This window comes from Vombatus ursinus, unplaced genomic scaffold, assembly GCF_900497805.2.
Source record: "Vombatus ursinus unplaced genomic scaffold, bare-nosed wombat genome assembly UNPS02014821.1, whole genome shotgun sequence".
NCBI classification, from domain to species: domain Eukaryota; kingdom Metazoa; phylum Chordata; class Mammalia; order Diprotodontia; family Vombatidae; genus Vombatus; species Vombatus ursinus.
This window is the reverse complement of record NW_020954599.1, coordinates 16,101,537-16,121,077: the sequence shown is the minus strand read 5'-3', so window position 1 is coordinate 16,121,077 and position 19,541 is coordinate 16,101,537. Positions and strand designations below refer to the sequence as shown.

Sequence of the window (19,541 nt, the reverse complement as noted above, 5' to 3'; positions counted from 1 at the left end):
TTCAGTTCTGTGTGACTCTTCATTTGGGGTTTTCTTGGCAAAGCTACCGGAGTGGTTTGCCATTTCCTTCTCTAGCTCATTTTACAGATGAGGAAACTCAGGCAAACAGAGTTAAGTGACTTGCCCAGGGTCACACAGCTAGTAAGTGTGGGAGGTCACATTTGAACTCAGGTCTTTCTGCCTCCAGACTCCAGGCTCTATCCCCTGTACCACCTACCTACCCATATAAGCCTACAAAAATGGAGCCCATTTCCAATAGAAAGAGCTTAGAAGGCCATCCCTACAGATATGCACAGAGGGCAGATACATAATGGCATGACTTCAGGGAAACAGAAAAGTTCTCTCCAAAATTTCCCCTTCTGGTCTGAAACCCTTATTCTGAGTCAAATGTGAATAGGTTAGGCATCAAATTCTGGATTTACTGTCTCCAGAAGGCTGTTGTCATTTGTCAACATCAGGAAGGCTGTGTGATCCTGGGCAAGTCACTTCATCCTGCTTGCCTCAGTTTCCACATCTGTACAATGAGCTGGAGAAGGAAATGGCAAACCACTCTAGTATCTTTGCCAAGAAAACCCCAAATGGGGTCACGAAGAGGCAGACAAGACTGAATTGGCTCAACAACAACAGCAAAAGTTATGGGATGACGAAAGGTGGTGCCATGACTTGCGAGTGAATTGGATTTAAGTGAGGCAGGGCTGTGCAAAGTCATCAGCCTCACTTTCACCTCAGGAGCCATCTGGGTCCAGTGTCAAGGTAGAGCTCAGGACAACTAGAGATGGTCTTGGATATGGTGGGGAGCCCTTGGCATTTTTAAGTTAAGGTCTTTTCCAAGTCTCAGTTTGACCGAGGCAATGTCCATTCATTGATTAAGGCGAGGTAAGAAATGAGGCAAAGAAAGACCTCTTTTACCTAGTCAAAAAAAAAAATCAATCGGGAAGAGGAAGATCCTCAGGATTTCTGGCCAGAACAGAAGCAATTGCTATTTATACTCACTCTGAGACAATCAGGGCTCAAATAATGACCAAGTGAAGTTTGGACTGGGACCTGTTGTTGGCCAATCAATGAGAACCAGAGTGATTTGGGTTTAAGGCATGGTCATTAAGAAAGAAATCTAACCCATAAACCCCAAGATATCTTGCTAAGTTTCAACAATCAAAATTTATATTCCTTTGGGTAGAGCACCTGGAGGTAAGGGTATGATATCCTATGTGGACAGAGGCAGAGAAGGAAGGAAGGAAGGAAGGAAGGAAGGTAGGAAGAAAGGAAAGCACACAAAGCAGGCCTAGAGAGTGGAGTGCCAGTAATCAAGTAGTTTAGTTAATCAGTTTCAGTGTGAGGAATGTTCTCTTTGCTGAAGTAAAAGCACAGGTTATATACTTAAATCACAAATGGGGAAGGAAGGGGGAAGGTGGATTACAATCATTTAGTGGTTTCCCATGAGAAACCCATAAGTTCCACAATACAACAGTTTTAAAGTCAAGTCTTTGGTGGTTGTGACCACCTTCTTTAACGTACAGAACCAGAGTTCTGTAGAACAGGTTCTACAATCTTTGATTTGTTTCACTTCAGGTATGAAGGCAGAAGGATGCCAGTGATTGTACAAGGTTTGATTGATCAGTTCAAGCTGCATTGTGAGCCTGACTCACAAGCTGGAAAAGGTAACTCTTGAGAAAACTAAGTTATTAGTATATTCATTACACATATTATATCGATCATTGTAAACTTTTAAATTCCTTTCTCAAAAAGAAACAAGGATGGAAAGAAGAAAAGATGAAGGAAGGGAAGGAGGTGCTTTGCCCAACTAGAACTGGCTGGTTGGGTCCCCAGTGGTGCAGCTAGTACTACTCACAGGTTGTTGGTTGTCCTTCTTTCTTGAAAAGGACCATGACATCAGGAAGATGATGCCATGACTTGCAAGTGAATTGGATTTAAGTGAGTGAGAGCTGTGCAAAATCACCAGCCTCACTCAGTCCCCTGGAGCGCAAGATATAGATCAGGATAACGGGAGATGGCCCTAGATGCAGTGGGAGACCTTGGTCTTTTTGAGTTAAGGTCTTTCCCTGGTCTAAGTTTGACTGAGGCAATGCCCATTAGGTCATTAAGCCTAGGTTTAAAAAAAAATGAGGCAAAAAATGGCCTCTTTTACCCAGTCAAAAAAAAAATCAATCTGGGAAGGGAAGACCCTCAGGGTTTCTGGCAAAACAGAAACAATTGCTATTTATACTCTCTCTGAGCCACCCGCCCAAACAGTGATCCCAGAAGACTATCCTGTAATTTGAAAGCCTGTTACCTATTCCATTAGTACATTAGCATGGATTAGTTGAGGGGATTAGGGAGTTGACACCTTAGTGCATTAATAGTACCCACTTCCAATTTTGCCTAAGGCTGGCCTGGGGTGTGACATTGATTAGTGTGGGAGAAATCTATATAAAATTTGCCTGACTGAACAGAATTTTAGGGGATTTTTATGATTTGCAAAAACTTTACAAATCTTACAAAAATTCCTGGTTTTCATCCTCTCAATGAGGTTATTTTCAAACTCTAAAGGGTAAAAATCATTATTCAATCATATTAAGGTGACCTGGGGCAGGAACTGTTTCTCTTTTGTATTTTGTGCACCCCCAACACCTGGCCCAGTATGGGGCAAGGTACCTGTTGTTGTTGAATCATTTCAGTCATGCCCAACTCTTCATGACCCCATTTGGGGTTTTCTTGGTTGGATCTATTGAATTGTTTGCCCTTTCCTTCTCCAGTTCACTTTACGGATGAGGAACTGAGGCAAACAGGGTTAAGTGCCTCACTCAGGATCACACAGTGTCTGAGGTGGATTTGAACTCATGAACTTGAGTCTTCCTGATTCTAAGCCTAACACTCTATCTACTGCACCACCTAGCTGCTCTAGGGTACATAGTAGGCATCTGATGAATATTTATTGATTGATTGATTGATTCATGTTTCTCATCAAAATCACAGCATTTATAAAGTATTTTTAAAGGAATTTTCTAAATACATTCTTAAATATTATCAATTTCTGTGGTTGATATACTATTTGACATATGAAGAATAGACCCTTAAAATCCAACTCCTACTTTGTAAATATGATGATAAATAGAATTAATTCACATGTTTTTTCTTGGACAAAATAATAATATATTTGGAAGGGATTTTTTAATGTCAAGATTTTTTTTTAAAACATTTGACAATGTAACAGCATTATCACCTAAACCAATGCAGGCCAATACCTGTTTTGCCACTTTCAGGATTAGAGAGTTTCCTAGAGCATTTAATTCACTGCCCTAGATTACAGAGCCAATGTATGTCAGAAGCAGAATTTGAACCCAGATCTTTCTGACTCTGACACCTATTCTCTATCCTCTGTGCTACATCACCTCTCATAACATGATCCTTTCCAAAAACGGCCAAAATTTTTAAGTCTTAGAAGAATGGAAATACTCTCAAATGGTAGACTTTTGGTATACATATACACATATTTACCAAATTCATCAGACATAAAAATTATTTAATACACTGATGCCTTACTATTATTCTGTTTTGAAGATTTATGACATGGGACCAACGTACAACGTGTTTAAAGTTAAATTGAAATGTTGATTCTTCAGCGATGTCTTTGATAGTATCTAAGAGAGATCTACCTTAAACAGGCATATCTTGAGTAACATTGCCCCAGTTTATGCTGCTTCTCAGTAATATTTTACATCTAAACTCCACCAGAGAAGCCCTTAGAATGTTGTTTGGCTGACCTTCCTTTTTTTTTTTTTAATAATATTTTCCCCAATTACATGTTAAAACAAATTTTAACTTTTTTTAAGTTTTAAGTTCAAAATTCTACCCCTCCCTCTCCCCTGTCCCCCTTCCCTGAGACAGGAAGCAATCCAATATAGTTTATACATGTACAATCATGTAAAACATTTCTATATGTCATTTTTTACAAGAAGACTCAAACTAAAAAAAAAAAGAAGGAAAGAGAAAGAGGAAGGAAGGAAGGAAGGAAGGAAGGAAGGAAGGAAAGAAAGAAAGAAAGAAAGAAAGAAAGAAAGAAAGAAAGAAAGAAGGAAAGGAAGGAAGGAAGAAAGAAAGAAGGAAGGAAGGAAGGAAGGAAGGAAAGAAAGAAAGAAAAAAGAAAGAAAGAAAGAAAGAAAGAATAGTATGTTTCAGTCTGTATTCAGATAATATCAGTTCTTTCTTTGGAGGTGAATAGCATGTTTCATCATGAGTCCTTTGGGATTGTATTGCTGAGAATATCTAAGTAATTCATAGTTCTTTATTGTACAAAACTGCTGTTAACTGTGTACAATGTTTTGGTTCTACTCACTTCAGTCTGCATCAGTTTATATAAGTCTTCCCAGGTTTTTCTGAAATCATCCTGCTTGTCATTTCTTATGGCTCAATAATATTCCATCACAATCATATACTGTGGTATACTTACACAGCCATTTATCAATTGATGGGCATCCCTTCAATTTCCAAATCTTATTGGTTGACCATTCTTGAAGCCATATGGCCTTTTAGAATCCTGGCTCCTTCACTTACTAGCTGTCACTAACTAACTAGCCCAAGTCACTTAAATTCAGTTTAGTCATCTGCAAAACACAGATAATAATGTTTGTACTACCTCTCTCATTGATTTGTGAAAAAAAAATTTCTAGACCTTAAAGTGAGTTATTATTATTATTGCTATTGTAATCTTATTCCTAAAGAACTAATACTCCCGCCCCTGGGCAAATCATTTAACCTCTCACCCTCAGTTTCCTTATACAATAATAGCACCTACAACACAGAGTTGTTGAGAGGATCAAATGAAATAGCATGTGTAAAATACTTTGTAAACCTTAAAATGCTACATAAGTGCTAGCTATTGTTAATAGTTCATGTTATTATCTATAGAAGGTGAGGTCCTCCAAATGCCTGTTTGTGGATGGCATGGTGCTAGTCACATCAAGCCCTAGAACATTTCGGAACTTCCTAGAAGAAGTCTATAATCAGTCAAAAAAGTTTGACCTGATCACCTACAAGGAAAAACCAATTGGATGAAGAGTGGATTAAGAAATGCATTTGGATAGTCCACCAGTATTAATATAGGGGAAAGACTATACAACTGGACAAGAAGTTGGGCCCATATTTGGACAGGAAGAAGAGAGAAGGCTGGATTGTTTGGGGGAAATTATAAAGCTCCTTTAATGACCTCAAACTTACTGTGAAAACAAAGGCCCCATCTTTTAAATGCCAATAACCGAGCAATACTATGGTTGGACAGCAAGATGTGTAATATAACAATCACCAAATAATTAAAAATTAATATCTCACAGAAGACCATGGAGAAACACAGTGGAGGCATGAGCCACCTGCAACATACAAGCAATAAAGAACTTCAAAGAAGAATTAAACTAAAGGATATCATCAAGGAAATTGATGATAGGAAGAAAAGCTGGGTTGTCAAATGGCAAGGATGAGGGTTGACAGGAGGATAGCTAGAACCTTACAATGTGAGGAGAAAGTGAAGAAAGCTTCCAGCACATGGAGTGGATCCTCTATGATGAACTTATGGGAGAACCTGGATGAAAACTGCATGGGATGAGCAGGAGTGGATGGATTGTGATCTTCATCACTGGAGAGATTTTGCAAATAAATGAGATAAGAAATCCATGAAAGTATTTTAGTATTGATGCATAGGAAGGAAGGGAGGGAGGAGGGAGGGAGGGAAAGAGAGGAGGGAAGGAAGATAGGAAGAAAGGAAGGAAGGAAAGAAGGAAGGAAGGAAGGGAGGAAGGGAAGGAAGGAAGGAAGGAAGGAAAGAAGGAAGGAAGGAAGGAAGGAAGGAAAGAAGGAAGGAAGGAAGGACCTATTATTAAGCACCTATGTGCCAGGACCTATGCTAAACACTTTGCAAATATTATCTCATTGATTCTCACAATAACCCTGAGAAGAAAGAACTATTTTGATGCCATTTTATAGTTGATGAAGCTGAAGCAGACAGAGGTTAAGTGACTCGTCCAAGGTCACATAGCTAGTATTTGAAGCCACATTTGAACTCAGGCTTTCCTGACTTCAAGTCCAATGCTTTGTCCACTGTTATATATGTTATATATAGCAAAATAGAGCAAATTCATGGAATATTAAAGGTAAAATCTTTGAAAAGATAAAAACAAGAGTAATTTTTGCGTCAAGTAAAATTCAAAAACATATACTCTTTCACCCATGTAATTGCTCATGAGTAACTCCAACTGACTACATAATTGGCAGGCCCACATCATTGCAGCTGAACCAACTGACTGTACTTTAGGATTTTTTTTTTACACACTAAAGAATTTTCAGCTTTTATTTTCCTATTTCATCACACCATCACTGCTTGCTAATATTTGTCTCTTTTCCTTCTTTTTATCTTTTATCTTTTAAAAATTTTTAAAAAATATTTGAAGTTCTCTGCTTTCCTTCCTTCTGCACTGATGTTCATGGGTGCCAGGCAGAGAATAACTCAGAGATGACAACACTTCTGCCCTTTTGTTAGCACTGCTCCAGCAATCACAGATAAAGCCCTGGAATCCATCAGATACTAGGCAGGTGCCAACTTTGTCCTTTTACCTTTTAACTTTACCCAAAGTTCTGAAAATGTCCCAACTTTAAGTCAAAGTTCTAACTATGTCTTCTGATAAATCTCAAGGATATGATGACATCCTTTAATCTTTAGATTAAAGATCTTTGAACAGAAACTCACTACTAAGAAAAGACCACAACATTTCTACAATTATTTTCATCTTTGGGAAGGAAGGGAGAACAACTAAGAATACACAGTCACAGAATGTTAAAGCTGGAATGGACTTTAGAGACTCTAAATCCAACTCACTTGTATTAGAGATGAGGAAACAAAAGTTCAAAGAAGCTACCTGAATTATTTCCCAAAGGTCACATAGGTAGCTAAGTAGCTTAAATCCATCATGCCATCTCTTTGCTTTCCACACTGACAAGACGTTGGCCAGGATTCTCCAGTATCAGCAGCTAAACAACCCAGCCAATCCAGCATTCCCAGAATGCAGTACTCCTTTAGATCAGAAGGGAGTACAGTATTCATGATAGCTACAGCCCATAAGTTATGGGAAAGGTCAGTCGGTCAGCAACGATTTATTAAATACTTACTATGTGCCAGGCACTGTAATAAGAACTAGAAAGGTACAAGAAATAGCATCAAGATTTCTCCTAGATTCTAACAAAGTAAAGCATCTCCCACTAATATTATGGAGAAGATGGAGAGATGTGGAATCAATTATAATAAAAGTAGATGGATTCTGAGTTGGTTGGATGGTTGGACTCAAAGAATCATTAATCATTCAATGTCAACATGGCAGGAAATTTCTAGTGGAGAACTCAATGGTTCTGTACTTGGCTGGCACTGTGCCATTTACTAATATTATCAGTTATACTCAGATAAAAGCGTAGATTCATTAACTTGGTAAATGATGCCAGTCTTGGAGGGGTAGCTAACACACTGGAATACAGAGTCAGGATCCAAAAAAATCTTGACTGGACTAAATCTAATGAGATGAAATTCAATAGGGACAAATATAAAGTCTTGGACTTAGTTTCAAAATATCAGTTTCACGAGTACACAAATATATCAACTTCATAAGATGGCAGAGGCAATGATTAGACAGCAGTTTGTCTAAAAAAAGATGTGGGTGGTTTAGAGAATGCAAATTCAATATGAGTCAGCAGTGTGAAGAAGTGGTTTAAAAAAGTAAGCGTGATTTTGGGACTACAGTAAAAGAGGTCTGTTGTTTAGTCTTTTTCAGTCATGTCCAATACTTGGTGACCCCATTTGGGGTTTTCTTGGCAAAGATGCTGGAGTAGTTTGCCATATTTCCCTTTCCAGCTCATTGTACAGATGAGGAAACTGAGGCAAACAGGGTTAAGTGATTTGGCCAGAGTCACACAGCTAGTAAGTGTCTGAGGCTGGATTTGAACCCAGGAAGACAAGTCTTTCTGACTCCAGACCCAGCATTCCATCCACTGTGCCACCTTAACTGCCCAAGAGAGGTCTCCCTTCCAGAAAAAATAAGGTAATAGAATAATAAGGTAATACTCTTTTGGAGTATTGTATGTAGTTCTGGGGGCCACAGAGTTGATAGATATTGATAAGCTGGAGAATGTCCAGAGGAGAGCCAGTAACATGGTGAAGGCACTCAAGTTGATGTCGCATGAGGATCGGTGGAAAGAAGTAAGGAAGTTTTGGGCAGCAAAGAGGAGATTCAAGAGGACATGACAGCTTTGACCCAGGATCTGAAGGGCTGTCACACATAAGAAGGGCCCCACTTGTCTTGTTTGGCACCAGAAGGCAGAATTTGGAGAAACAAGGAAGCTACAAAAAGAGGCCAATCAACGTTTGACGTCAGGGAAAACTTCTTAACAACGAGAGTTGTCCAAAAGTGGATGAGCTGCACTGAAGGGTGTACGTTCCCCCTCCTCATGGGTCATCAAGCAGAGAATGAAGACTTGGCAGCTTTATTACAGGGGAGATTCCTTTAGGATCTAGGTTAGACTAGGTGGCCGCTGGAGGCTCTTTTTAATATGTTTTTATCCCAAAGGAAAGGGAGAGCTGGAACAGCCCAAACCAGCTCATGAGGGCTAATTGTTAGTTTTCAATGCGAGTATTTACACCTCAGAAGTTGGCAAATGCTACAAATCAAGGCTTGATTTAGTATTTTGTTGATTTTCTAGACTTACGGAGGTGATAAAGAAAATGTTAATAATGCAGATTTAACTTCAAAGTGTGTTGTGTATACATTTTTTGCTGGTTGTCAAGCATTTATCAGCACATCCTTATCCGTAGGCCTCCCCAAATTGTCTAACACCATTAGCAAAGCTGAACTCTGACCATTGTTACATCAGGTTTGGCTACACCAAGAAAGAATTACCACCCGTTCAAAATGGGACAAAGGGCCAGGGGGAGAGAGAACTGGCCTCCAAGTCAGGAAGCCATGGGTTCAAGTCCTATGTATGACACATTTTGACTGACCTTTGATAGTTCAAGGCAACTCTATGACCTTCTTAAGTTGCAGAGTATCTATTTACTTACCAAAGGAAGTTTTCTCATCCAGGAATTCCCTGTAACAATTAAATCATAGGTCTAATCCCTTCCCTATCCCACAATGGCATGGTGACCTGTATTGGCAAGTTTAGCGCTTGTCCAGACCTATGAAATCATTTTTATACAATCATAGAAACAGTCAGGGATCATATCATATGTCAGAATACACTTAAGTGTGGTTTGTAACTACATAGCCCAGGCTCTTTACTACCCCACTTCTGGTTGGAAAAAGAAAACAACTTTGGACTAAATGAGAACTGCAAATAACAATAATTCTTTGGATAATGATCACATTCATTCAATAAATGTTTACTAAGCACATCACTATATGCAATGTCCTAGGGCAGGCCTTCAGGGAGACAAATCTGGTCCTAACAGGTCCTAAACCTTTGAAACTTATACTCTAACACAGAAGGTAGGAGATGTGCATAGACAAAGAGAAGAAAGTAAGTCACTGTCAAGTTCCTAGAAAGAAGCAAAAAACGATTTGCTCTCAATATGTACTAATATGGAAAAGGCTACCCAGTCTCACTCACATAAGTCAGGTCAACCACACCTATACACAGATATCGCAATTGTCTTCAGAAACAAATGACAACAGGACAGTAAAACCAATGGTTAGTGCTATGGCTTACCATGACATCTTTTCCCATCAGAAAGCAGGATGAACCCTTTGGGGCATGTGCAGTAATAGGATCCAGGGATGTTTTCACACCCAAGAGTGCACCCATGGTTCCAAAATGCACATTCATTGACATCTGACCAAAAAAAATTAAATTAAATCAATATCACATTTTGTACTTTATAATCAATTTATAGTTTTTGTTAATATATTAATAAATCATTAATATGAAATTAATTTGGTAATTTGCATTTAGGTACAATAACTTTCCATGGAAAAGAAGTTCTGTTGTATGAAATAAATGAAATAATCCAAAAAAACATGGAAATATTACACATTAGATCATATTTTCTCTTTTCAACTGTTAATTTAGTCTCAAAATCCCTCTTTGATACAGGTAACAAATTTCACCAAACTAAAGCAGTACGCTGTTTATGTAAATCTAGAAGCAGCTCCTTGGTGAGGCTGGGTTTTCAGTGGGTACTATAGGTTAGCAGTGACTCTTCTGATTCCAAGGTTTGAGAAGTTGTGTGGTGTCTGACAAGTATATGTACCCCATTAGTCTGTAACTGTGGTTATTTAAGAATGAAATTTAAATGTCATCTTCTCTTTCAAATTATGCAGATTATTTTTCAAATAGCTACTAGGTTGTTAAGATACAAATACTTGTTAAGTTGTTTGGATGCAACTACTTAATAAATGGAACTGTTAGATATTTCTTTTGGTTAAGGGATTCCATGAAAAAATTACTGAGACACAAAAGGCTCCGTAGACTGAGAAACTTTGGGAATCTCTGCTTAAGGTAATGGGGATATCCCCAATTCAACCTTTTCATTGCCTATCCTACTAACTTGAGCACTGTATTAACAGAGATTAGAAGCTTCCCTCTATGGCCAGTCACATTTACTATGCTACTATCACTGCAAACCTTACTGTGGCTTGGTCTGATATCCCAGATCTTATGTGTTTCTAATTCCTCACCCATCTCAGCCTGTCCTATGTCAAGTATTAAGAGGTCTGATCTAGGATTCCCTTGGAAGCCCCTCCCCAACTTAGTTCAGGAGCATCCTTCTGAGAGTGCACATCCTGAGATGCAACCACTAACCCGGTTCTCTTTCTCAGTAAATCACCTACAAACTCCTAGATATCATCTGTAGCATCCATCAACTTGAGTCTGGAACCTCAAGACTGGAGAAGACTCTGGAAAGCCCATAGGGACCCTATGAGTTCCTACAAGACCTTAGGGCTTCTCTATGTTTTTAGATTTTAAAAATAAGCCATCTCAGTTTCAAGATTGTTGTTCATCCTTCATTCTCAAAGAGGACCATGACATCAGGAAGGTGATGCCATGACTTGCAGGTGAGTTGGATTTAAGTGAGGGAGGGCTGTGCAAAGTCATCAGCCTCACTATCTCCTCCAGTGACATCTGGGTCCAGTGGCAAGATATAGATCAGGAAAACTGAAGATGGACCCCAAGTTTCAAGGTTACAGAAATAATAATAGCTAACATTTATATAGTGCTTTAAGGTTTGCAAAATGCTTTAGAAATATCTCATTTGATTTTATCCTCATGACATCCTCTGAGGTAGGTGTTATTCTCATTCTCATTTTTCAGATGAGGAAATTGAGGCTTAGAGAAATTAGATGACTTGCCTACCATCATACAGCTAGTAAGTATATGAAGCAGGATATGAATTCAGGTCTCCTTGATTCTGAATCTCTATCCATAACACCACTAAGCTATCTATGGGAATAGAAGAGACAAAATGTAACTGCTTTTAAAATCCCAAGTTTAAATTGGATTTAGATTGGTCTCAGGTTAGAGGTTCTTTGATGATCTCTGAATGAGAGAAAAACCCATCCAACCAGACTGCTTTGCCCTGTTACAGGTAAAGATTTGGCATATTACCTTTGCAATACCTCCCATCTTGGCTTAATGTGTAACCTTCTGCACATTTGCATCGATGCGACTTAGGGTCCTGTCCACACACATTGATCCTGCAGTCACCTTTCTTTAAGTTGCATGATTCCTGCTCTAAAAGAGAAGGATAGTTTATTAAGAATGAAGATGAGTTCTGACTTCATGCTTTATTCCTTCACAGTCCTTAAAGAGGTTAATCTCCCACTGACATCAATAGAAGCACTGCCTTCACAAACATTGACACACCTTTGCAATGTCCTGGATTCCTCTGAGTTCTAAAGTCCATTTGCTTCTCTGAGAGTAGAAAATAATATAACTTTCAGAAGGACAGAGAGGGAGACCTAGGTACCTGATTTCACCTGTTGTTGTTTAGTTTTTTGTTTTTGTTTTTGTTTTTGTTTTTGTTTTTTTTAAAGAAAGAAATAGTAGACATTTATATATCTTGGGTTCCCAAAGCACTTTTTACATATATTATCTCATTTAAACCTCACAATATCCTTATAATGTAGCTGCTATTATAATCACCCCCATTTTACAGATAAGAAAACTGAGGCTTAGGGACTTCATCATCACACAATTAGTAACAGAGGAAAGATAGAAAAGGTCTGTCTTCTGACTCCAAGTCCAGCAATCTTTCCACCACATTACCCTACCAGAGACACAACACCAATTCTTCCCTTATCACCTTCATCTGCTTTTATTTAGAAATAGGCACAAAACTGAACATCCTCGCTATATCACTAACATCTAATTTTGTGTTCAATTTAGCACAGATTTAACAAAGTCTAGTGCTTGGGTTATACAAAGCTGAAAAATGAAGTCTAAAACTCAAGTCTAAAACTATACAATCTAATGAAATAATATGTACAAAAATACATATAATATAGTCAATCTGATTCATACAGGCAAAAAAGATAGCAAAACTGGGAAGACTTGTATGAGCTGATGCAGAGTGTGAGCAAAACCAGGAGAACAACTTATACAATAACAACATTGTTGTAACAATAACAAGAGCTTTGAAATACTTAAGAACTCTGATCAACACAGTGACCAGCCACATTTCCAAAAGACCAATGATGAAGCCTGGTATCTACCTCCCAACAGAGAAGATGGACTCAAGATGCAGAATGAGATATACATTTTTTGGACATGGACAATTTGGGAATTTGTTTTGTTTGACTAAGCATAACTGTTTCATGGGGTTTGGTTTGGCTTTTTATTAGGATGGGGGGAGGTTAGAGGGAGAGGAAACAAATTGCTTATTAATTGGAAAAATGGGCAAAACATCTATCCTCAGTGGATAAAGCACTGACTTTGGAATCATGAAGACTTATCTTCATGAGTGCAAATCTAGCCTCAGACACTTACTAGTTACGTAAGCCTAAGCAACTTGCTTAAACCTGTTTGCCTCAGTTTCCTCATCTATAAAATGAGCTGGAGAAGGAAATGGCACACCACTCCAGTATCTTTGCCAAGAAAACTCCAAATGAGGTCACAAAGAGTCAGACATGACTTAAATGATTCAACAACAACAATTTTTTTCAAATGAAGGGCTTTTTTGAAAGCGGAGAGAAAACAGCTAGGGAGATAATGAAGATGACACCTTGGCCAGGAAGAAAGAGCCTTCAACAGCAGAGAACATAAGATCATGGAATCTAGAACTAGAAAGGAACTAATTGATTCATCTTATCAGCTCCTAATTTTATAAATGAGGAAATACAATTCATTCAACAAACCTTTATTAAGCTCTTACTATATGCCAGGTACTGTGGAAGACTCTTTACAAAGACAAAAATAAAAGTCTCTGCTTCAGTAGTTTATATTCCCTTAGAAGAATTCAGAATGCTCATAGGTAAGTAAATATATGGTAATTTCAGGATGGACAAAGCAGACAACTTGTATGAAGGAGAATAATAGAAACTAATAGTAGAAAGTTATGTGGGAGTTGGATTTCGGAGAATGCAATATGGAGACAATGAAGATTTTTGAGCAAGACAGTGATATGGCCTGATCTGTGACTAGTGAACAGTAATGTGGCAGCTGTGTGGAAGAAGGATTTGAGAGAGGAAAACCTGGAATCCAACATGGAGACCAATTAGAATGCGATGGCAATAGTCCAGGCAAAAGGTGATGGGGGCCCAAACTAAAATGATGGCTATGTGAGTAAAGAGAAGGGGACTGATGCAAGAGATATTGGGGAGACATATCCATCTATTTAAAAACTGAATAGGACAGGTGAGGAGAAGGAAAGTCAAGACTGACTCTTGGCTGTTAGTTTGGTTGGCTGGAAAAATAGTAGCACCCACAGCAGAAATAAGGAGAAGGGAGAGGCTTAGGGAGCAAGGTAATTAGTTCTATTTTAAATATGTGGGATTCAGAAGAGAGATTAGGGCTGGATATGCAGATTTTCTTTAAGTCATCTGCTTGGAGATGATCGTTGAAACCATAAAAGCTGTTGAGATCCCCAAGAGATAGACATGTCCCCATTCTTGGTGAATGGGAGATAGATAATGTATCAGTAAAGAAGACTGAGCACATTCAATAGGGTAGGGTAGTAGGCAGTGTTTAATGTTGCAGAAAGATGAGAAGAAAAACGATCAAGAGAAAATCATTAAGTTTAGAGCTTAAGAGATTATTGATAACCCAAGAGAGAACAATTTCTGTCATGCAATGGAAACCAAATTGCAAGAATTTGAGAAGTGAGTGGGAAGTAAGGAAATTGAAGCAATGAGCATAGATGACTTTCTCAGAATTTTGCTGTGAAATTTGCTGTGAAGATGAGATACTAAGGTTGACTGTAAATGATCAAAAGGGCAAATTTTCCAAAAAGATGGGAGAAAATGGGATCAGGAGCATAAGAGGAGAGGCTGACCCTGGCAAGAAGGACCACCATCTTTAGAGATGAGAGCAGAAGAGGGGAGAACAGGAAAAGATGATGAGATGATTTGAGGTGAAGAATTAGAAAGAAAAAGATCCTCACAATAGATGGACTCAATTTTCTCAGTAAGGTAGAAGGCCAAGTCTTTTGCAAGACAGAGGAGGAAAGGAGTAGTATAGGAGGAGCATAGGAAGAAAAGAGAAGGCTTGGAAAAATCACCATAAAGTGTGTAAAGGGAATCAATTAGGGAAGAATAAAAGAATTGCTATGTAGCAGCGAGATAAGTGCTTTTGAGATTAAATAACAAATTTGCAGTGGACAGAGAATTTATACTTTTCTCTAGCAACATTTAATGGCTAGGAGAAGGAGTGGAAAAGGTTGATGGTAAGGGTAACCCAGGGCTGTTTGGCAAGGCAGAAGCAGCAAGAGAACAAAACCATAAAGTATTCAAGGGTAAAGGATAGTGTATTATTGAACTGGTCAACCATAAGGTCAAGGCTGTGAAGTGAGGAAATGGAGCTCAAGGAATTTAAATAACTTGACCGAGTTACATGTCGTAAGTTATAGAAACAGGATTGAAACCTAGGTCATCTGACTCCTGCAGTCCATAGCTCTTGCAGTCCCTGCCCTACTGTAATATAAGGTCAAGAAGTAGCCAATAGTCCACAAAAAGTCACAAAACTAAGAATGTCATTTCTTAGGCATCATGTAAATGGTAGGAATTATGCTATATTTAACTTCGTTAAGGCCACTACTTTAAAGATATCATCTTTAAGACTTAAGAAATACTGTAGCCATATGTCTTATCCCTTAATTCCTAGGAGTTTCTTGCTGCAGGATGTCCCTGTGTTAGCAACGTATTTCAGGTAAAGGAGTAAAATCGGCTCACAGAGATGGCTTTTCAATTAAACAAATGCATGGTTGGGTTCTCTGTGTTTACCAAATTTATGGCACCAAAATTGCCCAATATTCTATCATTTCATTAACCTGGCCACAGAGTAAAATACCAAGCACCTGGATATCTATTTCCTGTTGTTGTTGTTGTTGTTGTTTGAGGTGGAGGAGATGCTCACAGATGGTATCTTGTGTTATTGCTCCACATTTATATACACAGGCTTACACGTGGTAAAGTGAGCTCCTCAAGGGCAGGAAGTATTCCACTTCTGTCTTTGTATGCCCAGTGCAAAGAACAGTGCCTGGCACATGTAAGGGACTCAATAAATGCTTGTTTATTGATTGCAATGATAAGGGTAAAAACACTAAGGCAGACAGTAGTTTCTGCCAGGATCCAACCAATCCTGGTCAAGCCCAAGCAATTCAGGTCTCAGTAGAGTGGTCCTGCAGAAAACCATTTTCAAACATAATTCAGTTGATGTCCAGAGAAGTGGGATTGGTATAGCAAATGGAGTTGAGAGAGATATATTAGAACAAAGGTCCTGACTGGCAGAAAGACTAAGTTTCAGGAATGAAGTCTAGGGGATACTACATTTAAAATTTCCTGAAGACAATGCAGCCATCTCTCCTGCTCCTCTTTAATCCTGTGACTAATTAATGTATAGCCCAGTTGTACTATCTGTCCAGGACGTATGTGTATGCAGGTGTGTAGACTGATGAAGGAGCTCATTGTAATAATTTTATCTATCATTCAATATCACAAGAAAAAGTCAACTTTATCAAGGATGACCTTGATATGTGTGTAGATTCTTCTCCTAAAAAATGTTTATATAGATGGGAAAGGAGGCATTTAGGTCAATAATTGCAGATTTGGGGATGGAGAGGGTATTAATAAGTTATGAAATTGTTATTGATGCCTTTTAATATCTTCCCTTCCTTCAAGTGCCTGGTGAATTAATCCCTCAACTTCCTCACAATTATATCACCTCCAGCATAGGCCACCTCTTTTAATTATTAATTAATTGTATTAATACTGCTATTTTCCCCATCTTTGTTCTTTTTTTGCAAAACTACTCTATAAGGTCATTCCCAGGTCTCTGTTTGTCTGAAGCAACACCCATTCAATGACTAAGTCATGATGACACTGGAGGAGAGAGTAAGACTGAGGACTTTGTGCAGCTCCGCCTCACGCAAATCCAATTCATGGGCAACTCAAGATATCACCCTCATGATGTCATTGGTCTTTGAGAACAAAGGACATACAACAGCCACAACGACTCCCCTATAAGCACATTTGGGGCTACAACATGAGTTTGCATATAGTAGCTCTACTATCTTTAAGAATGAAAAAGATTTTTCAGAGTTTCTCCATTTTTTTCTTGTATGTTGTCCCTCTTCCATTTTCATTCTTCAATGCTCTTGAGATGGCTTTGCTTAGTGGAGTCTCTTTCCAAGCTTTCTCTAAGTTGCTTTTACTGCTTCATTCTATTTTATGGAGTGGCATTGCTTATAATCATCTATCATCCCCCGATGGAAGATTTTACAGATTAGTTTATCATCAAACCCAGGGTGCCCGTGGCTGCCCATACTTCCCTGTTTGTCGAGTGAGTCAAATGTTTGCTAACGAAGGGACTTTTTAGGATCTTTTCATCCCCTTGTTTTAGCACTTGATTTATATCAATCAGACTCCTAAATGAAATTATTGTAGGCTGCATTTATTATTTCTTCTAACCACATCCCATTTTTATCATCAACATCTAGTTTAAAAGTCCAAGATAGAATTACTGTAATTGTATGCCATATCTTTTTATCATTTTAAATGTTTCTTCTAGCTTTGTACTAACTTGTACTTGAACAAATTGGTTCTCTGTACTCAGCTGATTCAGGAGTGACTTACATATCACTAACAGATCATTCAATGTTCTTAAAATATCACCAATTACATTTTTAAACGTTGTTCAGTGATCATCATGTCCAATCTCTCAGTTCTTTTCTCGAAGAATCTATTCAAGATACACAAGCATGAGATTTTTTTTGTGGTGTCTACAAATCTTTGGCCTCATATTCTTTATTCCTTATCCATATTTTACAATTTATTTATTGTTATTCTTACTTATTCCCATTTTTGTCACCAAATATCAAGGTTTATATTGGAGCATCTTATCAAGGTAACATAGAATTTTCCTATCTCTTTCTCCTCTACATCTTCTATAATAGATATTCATAAATAAGCTGAAATTATTTTCATGCTGGGGTTTTTGCATTTATCTTGGGACTTACCATGGGACAAGATCAACAAATGTCCCATGAAATGACATTTCTTGCTGCCTCATTGTAGGAGATAAAACCATTCTGCCAACTCGTTTATCTACCACTTCAAGGAAAACCAGTGAGCCACTTCATTATTTTTTTTCTTTCTTCAAGGAAAATGGCAGCTGAGGCACTCAGAATCATGCAGGTCTTGTATCATTTATAAACTCTAACTTTGCATTGGTACTTTCAACATGAGATTCTGCTGCTGCCAACTATACAGGTGATAGAATGCTGGGTTTTGGTTTTTTTTATCATCAGTCATTGTTGTTTAGTTGTGTCTGATTCTTTGTGACCCCATTTGGGGTTTTCTTGGCAAAGATATTGGAGTGGTTTGCCATTTCCTTCTCCAGCTCATTTTACAGATGAGGAAACTGAGGCAAACAGGGTTAAGTGACTTACCCAGGGTCTCATAGCTAGTAAGTGTCTGAGGTCATGTTTGAACTCAGGTCTTCCTGACTCCAGGCCCCATGCTCTATCCCCTGCACCACCTATCTGCCCTTTATCAATCATATATACTAATAAATATGATGCAAATTAGAACATAGTAGGTGCATATCATGAGAGCAGAAAGGGCAAATATTCCTTCCAGTTTGGCAGATAATGGGATTGTTCACTTGGTCAAATTAGTTTCTTAAAGTTTTTGGAGAAAGAATACAATTACCAACCAAACTTTTTTTCTCATCTTTTTTATACCTATAATTGTCTCTTCTCACATTGATTCTCCCGTTCACTTTTAATCAAGTTTACTTATACCACCAAATACTTTGTTTGACTACTTAGTTGCAAAATGAAAGTAGAAAAGAATTCCTATCTCTTGAAAATGACCTAAGACACTCTTACCTTTCTTCATTTGATTTGCTGTAGTCTTTCTTGGCTAAAATCTCTGTTGGTTCTTTGACTTGCTTTGAATTTCTTATGCTTTTTGATCTCTTGATTATAATCTTTCAACCCAGCTAAGAAAGCTAAATCAATCTCTCCAACTTTCTCAAGTGCCTTTAGAATGTTACCTAAGACCTCTTTTAGGATTTGTATTGAATAGATTCTCCTAAATTCTTTATTCTGGAAGGTTTGAGGTAAGTTTCTTGTTGACGGTTTTCTTACATCTGAAAGTAGTCTATTTACAATTGCACGCTTAATCATCTGTTTGCATATATTTTTGGATACCTCATTTTGATGGTGTCGAAATTCTCCCCACTGAAGATTATCAGCCCTTTATAGCTTAATAAATGACCTTTGAGAGATACTGCGGTCAAAAAATTTATCAGACTGTGGTTGACTTGGTGATCGTCCTCCTGAACTTAAGTTGATTCTCATACTCGTATACATACATACACATACACACATACATGCATATATAAAGATATAAATATAGGTAAATTATAAATAAGTATGCTATATATTATACAATATATTGTTATATGAAAATCTATAAATTACAAATATATAATATATTCTATATTTTCACGTGTGTATATATACATATATACACAATATGTGTTCTTTTTCTTTGTATCTATAGCTCTTAACTCAGCACTTGACATGTGATAAGTGCTAATAAATGCTTGTTGTTGATGGTGATGATAGTGATGATGATGATGATGACCCCTCTAGGTTATGGGCGGGGGAGATCCCTAGGAAGGAGATCTTTCTTTTCCCCCTTTCTCATTCTGATGACCCAAAACCTATCTATCTGCCAAAAGACCACATATTGCCCTCTAGGTCCTCAAGTGCAACCCTTTGACTGAATCTACACTTCACAGAACAAATCCCTTTAATAAATAGATTTATTCTGTAAAACTGGGATTTAATCAAA

The 19,541-nt window shown here is 38.0% G+C and overlaps 1 protein-coding gene across 2 annotated transcripts in view; it reads right to left on the bottom strand.

Annotated features, from left to right (window-relative positions):
* Nucleotides 1–19,541, bottom strand: part of EGF (epidermal growth factor) — a 148,868-nt gene that overhangs the window by 83,245 nt on the left and 46,082 nt on the right. For both annotated transcript variants that reach the window (XM_027837577.1, XM_027837576.1), the window contains exons 6-7: nt 11,632–11,757; nt 9,736–9,858 (exon numbers count right to left, since the gene is read on the bottom strand). In XM_027837577.1, coding sequence (XP_027693378.1) covers nt 9,736–9,858; nt 11,632–11,757 — 249 coding nt within the window. The remainder of the gene's footprint in view (nt 1–9,735; nt 9,859–11,631; nt 11,758–19,541) is intronic.